The 10,000-nt window shown below is 44.4% G+C and overlaps 1 protein-coding gene across 1 annotated transcript in view; it reads left to right on the top strand.

Moving 5' to 3' along the window:
* tmeff2a (transmembrane protein with EGF-like and two follistatin-like domains 2a) overlaps positions 1-10,000 on the top strand; it is a gene marked incomplete at both ends in the record, with an annotated part of 198,677 nt that overhangs the window by 165,902 nt on the left and 22,775 nt on the right. Inside the window, one exon of the mRNA XM_080752724.1 lies at positions 7,430-7,526. Within this exon, the coding sequence (XP_080608850.1) occupies positions 7,430-7,526 (97 nt within the window). The remainder of the gene's footprint in view (positions 1-7,429; positions 7,527-10,000) is intronic.

Genomic DNA, 10,000 nt, shown 5'->3' with positions numbered 1-10,000 from the left:
GGTGATGTCACCTGTGATGTCACAGTGATGTGCCAAGGGAACCAACCCATAGACTGTAAAAATGTCTACACACACGTCTACACGGACACAGACAAGCTGTGCCATTTCTCATGGTAAACTGCGACCTTTGGTCGCAATAATGGCTGTACGCTTGTGTAGAAACAAAGTGTGGAGCAGTGACATAGTGTGACTGTCTCTGACAGTCTAACTCTGGGGTCTTCAACAGGGGGTCCGGGACCCCTAGGGGGTTCTCGGAGTTACTACAGGGGGTCCTCCAAATCTTTGTGTGATAGAAACATTTTTCTTCTTTTTTTATAGTAACCACTTGAACCCTAGTGTCTTTATTCTGAGAACTTTAGCCAAAAATAGCAGATCTATAAGCTCACAACACCTCGCCCTGTGAGCTTGTAGATCGGCTATTTTTGGCAAAGAGGTTTGGTGTAGAGGGGGAAAAGAGCAGACTAAGTACAGAGTGAAAGGTCAAGTTTATTAAGTATTGACGGTTCAAGTGGTTAAATATCTGAAAACACAAATTGACCTGAATCCAAAATACACTGATGATCAATTGTGCTGTCAAGCAATGAAACTATATGGAATCTAAGAAAAGGTTGTGGGGGTCCCTGCTTCATCTCTCTCTAAGCCAAGGGGTCCTTGGCCTGAAACGTTGAAGACCCCTGGTCTAACTCAAAGAGTCTCCTACTCAGTCTCCTATTGGCCGATGACCTGCTCATCAAGTTATTGGCTCAGGAAAAGAAAAGAAAGAAAATAAGTTTGTCGTTTGCATTGCCTTTTAGTTACACTACGTTTTTTGTTCGTTTTTATGTCGCCATATCTTCACTTTGTTTACTTCAGGGTTTTCTGTTCAAACATCCTATTGGCCAGTAGTGACTGTGTCATCATTTATATTAAAGTCATTAGGCCTACAGCGCCGTTTTGGTTGTCGCTTGACGTTTTATCATTCGGCTCGTTGTGAACGGCTGCCCTTGGCTTCTCGCCGGCCGTTACAGAGTTTGGGGGTCGCTTCTCCCTCAATGGGACTCTGAGGTGATAAATGACTTTTTGGGTAAGACCCTGCCCCCCCACCCAACACACACACACACACACACACACACACAGAATAAGAAAAAAAGACAGAAATTGAATCTAGGCTTCAGTCAGCCGTGTCGTTTGTCATCCTCTTCGATATCGACATCCATTATGCGTATGGATCATTTGGCGCTGTGCTTCATGGAATCCCCCAGCCGCGCCTCCTTGCCGCCGTCCGATTGGCCACTCGGGGGCCGGCCGCGCCTTGTTGATGATGTCACTTTGACGGATGGCTTTCATGGTTTAATTGTCAGCCACTGTCTCCCTTCTAATGGAGCCCCCCCCCCATGCCACCGCGTGGACACATTACAGCTTTTTAGTTTGTGTCACTTTTAGATTTTAACCACTTTAACCATTAATTTATACTTTGCCTATTCAAAAATAGCAGATCTCATGAACTTGTAGATCTGCTATTTTTTGAAAAAATCATGAACATTTGTGCAAATCTTTGAATATATAGATATTTTTAAAGCGAAAATTTGTAACTCAAATCTTTGCTTCTGGGGCTCCCTGGAGCAAAATCCTTTCAGAAGGGTGGTCCACGGCCAAATATATTTCCGGGAGTCCTTGACATCAAAAGGTTTGAGCACCACTGATACGAAAACATACGCTTTTCCGAAAACTGTTAGGCAGGATAATGGATGTTGGGGATATTTTGATTATTGCGATAATATCATAAATCACAATTTCTTTTTGACACAATAATCGTAATATGAAAATGTTCAAATCGTCCCATCCCTGAACGTGGCGCGATGAAAAGTAACAGTTTTGGTCATATGAGGTTTCCACCCGACAGACGATATGATGTTACAGCCGTCCCGGCACCAGAGATAGCGTAACCCCCCAAGATATGGTACGTGGGGCTGTTTGGGATCGTGTTTATTGCTTCCTGGATCACCTTTCATGGGACTCAGATGTCTGTTTTACTGGAAGCATAACACAGCTGTGGAGACACAGATTTGTCACACCTGCCAATAGACACAGATCAAATCATTACGTTACTTTTCAGGAAGTGGAGACAATTACCAGCAATGGATCCAGTGTAGTTGTTTAAAGGAGTAGTTCACCCCCAAAATGATTTTTTTTCCTATCGATTGTTCACCCCATGGAGACTCGAATTCAATAAAAAAATGTTTTTGCTTTTGTCGCATTCCGAAGCCAATAATTTGAGGAGACTCTTTGTATTGTTTGCCCATTGATTCCGGATGGAGAGTCTCCAACCGGAATCACTGGGGTACATTTATTTATAATGAAATTATTGGCTTAGGAAAATGTTGAAAAGAAATGTGAAAATTCTCATGCTGAAATGTGAAAAAGAGCATGTAGATCGGCTATTTTCACAAATTCAGCTTCTAATATATGACAATTTCTCCAATGTTTAATTTGTAATTTTAGAGGTATTAAAAAGTCCTTAAATTGTCACTTTAGATACCCTGTATACACTTAAACTTCATGTTGGTTTGTTTACTGTTGAGGGAGAAAACAATGTTGCACATTAAGTTAGTCATGTGGGGGGGGGGACCCCCCGGGGGACCCGACCAACAGGTTGAGAACCAGTGCTCTCCAACTAACAGGAGTGCCGTGGCTAACGAGGCCATCAGTGGGTGATTGACTGTGTGTCTCCTGTCACAGCGAGGCACGACCCAATCAGTGAGGGGACAGCTGTCAGTCTTAAATGAGGCCTGCTGCAGCATACTGATGACATGATTGAGACAGGCGTGTACGTCCCATTTGGACGTTTTTTACCCAAGTTCAAAATGTGAGTACTTCTTCCAACCACTGGCAAATCATAACTCACTGCAGTTGTGGGAAAATGAAAGAAATGACACACATGTGGACGCAGGAACCGAGCAGCTGAACCCGCTTTAATTCAATCCAACCTGGTGTCTGGCTGTTGACAACGCTCTAAACTCTGATGATGTGAGCCGTAGGAACACAACCCCAAATAATTGAAGTCTCAGACATGCTCCATTGATCCCACATCAGAACCCTTCGCCAGCGCACTTTTCTCTGCTTCCCGGCCGTCGCCACTCGCGGCGTGTTGAGCTTTTGAGTGTGTTTTCATTACCACCTTCTGTTGCCGGGGAGGAGAGTCCCACAGCTGCATCCTCCACAGTGGTGTAAAGTAGCTATGGACAAGACATGTACTTAAGTACTGTACTTAAGTAGAACTTTGAGGTACCTGTACTTTACTTGATTATGTCCAATTTTCAATACTTTTACTTATACTCCACTACATCTTGGATCCAAACATTGTACTTTTACTCCACTACATTGATTTGAAAACTTTAGTTACTGGTTACTTTGCAGATATAAACTATAATATTATATATTAACATACATTAATCCACTTTGGCCCTATTTTATTCCTTGGCTATTTGAAAATAGCCGATCTACAAGCTCACAACGTGTCGCGATGCGACGCGTTGTGAGCTTGTATATCTTCTATTTTCAAACATTTTGTACTTTTAATGTAGGTACTTTAAGTACATTTTGATGCCAATGCTTTCGTAATTTTACTCAAGTACATTTTGAATTCCAGACTTTTACTTGTAACGGAGTACATCTACATTGCAGTATTGATACTTTTACTTAAGTAAAGAATGCAAGTACCTTTTCCACCTCTGGTTGAGCTTTTGAGTGTTTTCAACCACCTTCTGTTGCCGGGGAGGAGAGTCCCATAGCTTTTGCATCCTCCACGTGAGTGGGAAAACGGCCTCATTCACGCTGCGAAATATGTCTTTTCTGTCTGCCTCACGCAGTCATTATAGTCCGGAATTCTTACCCTTTTGATAACAGTGGCGGAATTCCGATTTTACACTTTAAGCCCTCAAGTTTTACAGCTGTATTCGGTCCGCTTTTTTCTGTCTTCACCAAATCTCTTCATCCAAACAATAGCAGATCTGCAAGCTCAGCATTATGTCACAACGTGATGCGCTTTGAGCTTGTTTTAGACGAACATTACAGCCAGAGCTGGCGTGAATGAGATCCGACAAATTTTTAAATGTTCTCAACGTTTTTTGCAAGTCTTTGAATATATCTTTTTAAAAGTGAAATATTTGCTTCTGGGTGGTCCCTGGAACAACATATTTCGAGATGGGGGTCCGCGGCCAAATACGTAATATGTAATTTTGGGGGTCCTTGACATGGAAAAGTTTGAGAACCACTGATTTAGAAGAAGGAATTAGAAGACATTTATAGAATCGGGTGGAAAATATTCCAAGACTTGCACAAATGCTGTGAGCTTGCATATCTGACCCGAACACAAAATAAAAATACCAAGCATGAATGAATGAATGCAAGAACACGTGCAATCACAGTGGTCTCAGGAGCACAATTTGGCGCTTCACACCTTGTGTGAAGCTCTCCTTAAGCTATATGGTGAAGCGTGTCCATGCATACTGAGTGTGCAGCGTGGAACGCCTGACTGCGTGTCGTCAGCCCGCCGGGCGGGCGCCAGGCGAGACGGGCGATGGAAAGGTTGCTGTTCGCCGCTTCACTGCCGCGTCGTGGCTGCCGTCCAAGAAACGCCTGCTGCGGCCAGTGGAGTGCAGTGGTTCTCCACCTGTGGTTTGGGACCCGCAGGGGAGTCCCCAAATTATTTTGGGGGGGTCCCCAGATGATTAACATAACGTGCAACATTGTTTTCTCTCTCAACAGCAAAACAAACCAACATAAAGTTTAAGTGTATAGAGGGTATATGCACATTTCTAAAGTGGCAATTGAAGGACTTTTTACTACCTCTGAAATGACAAATTAAACATTGGCCAAATTGTCAAATGTTAGGGGCTGAAATTGTGAAAATAGCACTAATTTAGGGCATTCATTTATGGAAAAAAACACAAAAAGTGTGTGTGTGTGTGTGTGTGTGTTTGTGTGGGTGTGTGTGGGGGGTACGGACACATGTGGCTAATCAGTACTCGAAGACGCAAGTAAATCCAGGCTGAACCTGCCTGTGGGACACAAACACAAAATAAAAGAATACAGTACAGTACAGTTAAACAACTTTGACCTAAAAGAAGAAAGGCAAAACGCAGGTCCAAGCAAAAAGAAATGGAGCAAAAATCCCACTTTAGCCACCGGGAAATTAGCGTGGAATCAGGTTAATCCTCCTCACAAGGACTCTGGCTTCACCGTTCTTTTGCTCACGTCGCGAGGGAACCGTCCACATAACAAAAGAAAAGCTGCAAGAGAAAGCAGAAAAAGTAGGAAGGCGGCAGGCAGCGCGCACACAGGGGAGCAACAAGCACTACTCTGATCTTTTGCTTTAAGTAAGAGTAGCAATACATTGTGTAGATCTTCTATTTTGGAATAGCCTGAGCATAACCTATAGGGCCTAATTAGTCAATGTATGTTAATCTACAAAGTAACTTGGTACTAAAGTTTTCAAATAATTGTGGTGGTGTAAAAAAAAAAAGGAAAAGTATATTTGCCTCTGAGATGTAGTGGGAGTAGAATTGGGGGGGGGGGGGGGGGCAAGTAAATAGTCAAGTAAAGTAAGAGTAGGCTGGGCGATATTAGCAAAACTTCGATATTCGATAATGTTGTTGAATACCTCGATCGATATTACTCACGATATTAGTAAAAACTTGCAGTGTATAATGTTTTTCTGCTTTAGGTCCACCGCCTGCCTAACCCAGATAATGCCTAGTATATCCATGCATGCATACTGCACAGTACACATAGAATAAAGAAATGAAATGCCTCATTTCCATTTTCCAACAATGGTTTTATTGAAATAACCACACCTGGTTACAGATGAACTGCTTTTTTTTAGCATGTGCTACGTGCATGCATAGTGTGTCTATTAATTAATTTGACACATACAGTACACCAATACCTCATTTCAAGCCGTCTTCGTCGATATGTATACCTTGCATGTTGCATACCTCGATGAAGGTACTATATATTTCCCAGCCTTACTTAAAAGTGTAACTGTACTTCATGAGTAGATATACTTAGTTAATGTCCGCCACTGGCAACAAGAAGTGTGTGTGTGTGAGAGATGAAAGACGCCACATAGGAGGGAAGTATGGTAGACTTCCTCCTCTATACTTCCCAGGTTGTTGTCCTCGTGGGTCCTCTCTCTCTTTCTCTCTCTCTCTCCCTCTCTCCCTCTCTCTCTCTCTCTCTTTCTCTCTTTCTCTCTCCGCCACCGGGTTAAAAATAGAGGCGCTCCAAAAGGAGGGGAGGGCTGCCGAGGGGGACGGCAAGGTAGGGAAGAAGATTCATCACAAATACAAAGAGAGAAAGGGAGAAGGAGAGAGGGAGGGGAGGGGGGTAGTTTGAGGTCTGAGTGATTGCTTTTACTACCACCACACACACACACACACACACGCACACACGCGCACACACACACACACACACACACACACACACACACACACACACACACACACACACACACACACACACACACACACACACACACACACACTTAAGGTTGTATTACTGTACTTGTGAGGGTAAAAGGAAGAAGGCACCTCACTGTAAAATTGTCTGTGTAAAGCAATGTAAAGTATACATGATTAGAACATGATTGAACATGAGCAGTTAAGGCCTGATATATCTGAAATTGCTACAAATTGCTTCAAAACCTGTATACCCTGTCATTTTTAACCCGTCTGGTTACATTTTGGACAAAAATAGCTCATTTTACATCGAGGTGCCCACTCTTCCTTAGTGCCCACTCTTCTTGTGTCCCTTGTGAGGACATCAACATTTTAGGACAGCTCTGACAAGCTGGGTTGTATCAACGTGGCCCCCTGGTGTGACTAAATACAGTCTTGTGTTGGATCGGTGCAACAGCGGCTCATAATACAAAATGTTAACGTTTGTGGCGTCCATAGTCGGTCCATGGTCCACCTGACAGCGACGATGTACAACGAAAGATCCCTGTAAGCCAAATGATGTCATGATAACGTTATGATAACGTCCTCCGGTGACTCTGGTGACGTTCAGAACTAGGCCAGATCACCGCCCATATGGGGATGATCTTGCCGTCATTACCAGGACGTCATAATGGACTTATGGATTATTGTTATTGTTGGTAATGTTGGTTGAAATATGAGCATGTAAGGTTATATTCTGAGACATATCTGACTAGTTATGATATTTTATCTGGTCTTGATCGGACCCGCTCTGATTAATACAGACGTCCGTTTTTGTGGGCAGGATTTATGTTGGTTGAAATTAGGTGATATTCTAGGCCAGATCTGACTAGTCATGGTTTGACTTGATCTGGCCCCAATCGAGACGTCACTGATTGGTCCAGGTCCTGACCGTGCTTGCTGGGATACATTAGATGGCTGACGTTATGAATCTCTCTCTCTTTCTCTCTCAGGAGGGGAGGGGTCTGCGGAGGCGGGTCAGAAGGAGACATCCACCTGTGACATCTGCCAGTTCGGGGCCGAGTGTGACGTGGATGCAGAGGATGTGTGGTGAGTTAATGCGCACACACACACACGCACACACGCACCCACGCACGCACGCACGCACGCACACACACACTCATGTTCGACTTGTTTTAACGCAGATCTACAAGCTCGCAACACGCCGCGATGCGAACCGTAGTGAGCTTGTAGGTCGGCTATATTTTTGCCACTCTTGTGCCGTGCTCTCGTACCACGAAGTAAGCCGTTCATTTATACCGAAAAGAAAAAAAAGTTAAAATTAAACAGACATTCCTGCCTGACAGCAAGCGATAATTCTGTTTCTGTATTTCTTAATACTTTGCATAGAATTGAAATCACACACACACGCACGCACGTGCGTGCGTGCGTGCGTGCGTGCGTGCGTGCGTGCGCGCGCACGCACGCACACACACACACACACACACACACACACACACACACACACACACACACACACACACACACACACACACACACACACACACACACACACACACACACACACACACACACACACAGTGATCAGAGGGTTTGTGCATGGCTGACCATTTCATTTAACCTCCATTAGCACAGCGCAGCGCGAAGAGAAAAGAAGGGCTTTAGCCTATTCTGGAAATCCAATTACAATCCTTACAGGACTCTGATGATGTCAGAACCACAAGCCACTCTACTCCGTATAGGAACTAGTTCAGCGGAGAAACGCTCTCTCTGTACAATTAACCCCTTTGTTGTGATAAGACGCCACGCAGGGTGCTTCCCAGCCTGTGGCTCGGGGCCCCCCACTGGTCCATAGTCTAAGATTTTAGTTTGCTTTGCTGTGACTTTATAGTTATTTAGTAGATACATCCCGAGTATACAGAGTTTAGCACTTAGAGGAACTGTAATTTTAAAATGTTAAAGATTTCTGACAAACACTTCATGGCTTCATTCCAAAATGTTTGCATCTTAGGACACTCCCACATGAAATAAAGTACCTTTCTCAATTAAACATTTAGTAATTAACCCCGTTAATTAATTAACCCCGTCGGGGGGGGGGGGGGGGGTTCACACAATGAACACGCTTCAGGATGGCTCGGCCCTTTAGGGAGGGAGGGCGATCTCTTTTGACGTCCCAGACCCGTCCCCACGTGGGGACGGTGTGCCGTCAGGTAGCACCTGGAGACGTCCCCGTACCCGTCCCTGTCCCCATCCCCTCCCCACGGGACGGGATGGGAGGACGGAGCACCACCAGGTAGCACCTAAACCAAACCTTAAAGAGGTGGTGCCATAGTTTTGTACTTTTTCTGTTTTGTATGTGTATATGGAGTTGACATTACTCTAATACAGTGATACTCAAACTCAGGCCCGGGGGCCACTTCCGGCCCGTGGCACAATTTTGACTGGCCCACCAATCAATCAGTCAATCCCAAAATTAACCCAAAATGGACGCATTGTTTTGAGATATTTTGAGATTTTTCTCTCTCATGGAAATTCAACAACCACAGTATGTTTAATTTGCCAAAAAAAAAACTGTGTCAGTTGTTAAGATGGACAATATAAGGCGCCAATGAAAGACAGAAGTTATCAAGTAGACCATCATAAATGTTGTCATTTTATCAACTGGCCCCTGGCCCCTTGCCATTTCTGTAATGTGGCCCACAGGTTCAGAAGTTTGAGTACCCCTGCTCTAATAGACCCACAGGCGTGGTTATAATGTGAAGATTTGTCTTCCCTGTGTATTTTTGGTTTCTTCCTGAAAGCTGAAAGACTGGGCCTCAAAAGGCCCAGTCGGAAAACACAGATTAAATGACATCATATAATCAACCCCTCTCCTTTTACCATTCACCCAACACTGTGGGGTGTGGCTAACTCAGCTGGGTCACCACCCACCATGACATCCATGCATACTTAATGAACTGGGGGTGTGGCCACATAAAAACCCAATTTTAACTCTTTCTGTATACTTTTTTGGAAAAAATCTTCCTCCTAGTATAATCATAATACCTGATAATCATGTTTTAGAGGGGGGGGGGGGGGGGGGGGGGGAATCATGGCACCACCTCTTTAACCCTAACCCTAACCTCAGTAAAACTAACACTGTTGAAATGCTAACCTGCCGACGTTCTGTCCCCCTGCTGGTGAAAGTTAAGCTGGTGAAATGCTAACCTGCGTCCCCTATGTGCGGGGAAGGGGACGCCGCCCTTGCTGCCTCCCTTTAGGAGCCACGGTGTAAAAAAAGCAACAACAACCAAAAGCAAAGGTAAAGAAGAGCCCAAGGACACGTTGAGAGGCATTGGAGCAGTAGTAATTGTTCATCAGAACGACAAGGGCTTCCATTTCAACAATGGACGGTGATTGCAATCAAGGAGGTTATACTGTAATCACGTACAGGAGCAGCATCAGAGCCAGCGAGCGCCTTCACCTGCACTGTACCGCACAATGTCACTGTCACTCACAGGACAAGGACCTCCAAGGACTCTTTACAAAGGCATCTGCAACTGAAGGGCTGCATCAATGCACTT

Source organism: Nannobrachium achirus, assembly GCF_963921795.1.
Source record: "Nannobrachium achirus genome assembly, chromosome: 22".
NCBI lineage: Eukaryota > Metazoa > Chordata > Actinopteri > Myctophiformes > Myctophidae > Nannobrachium > Nannobrachium achirus.
This window is presented reverse-complemented; position numbering and strand designations above follow the sequence as displayed.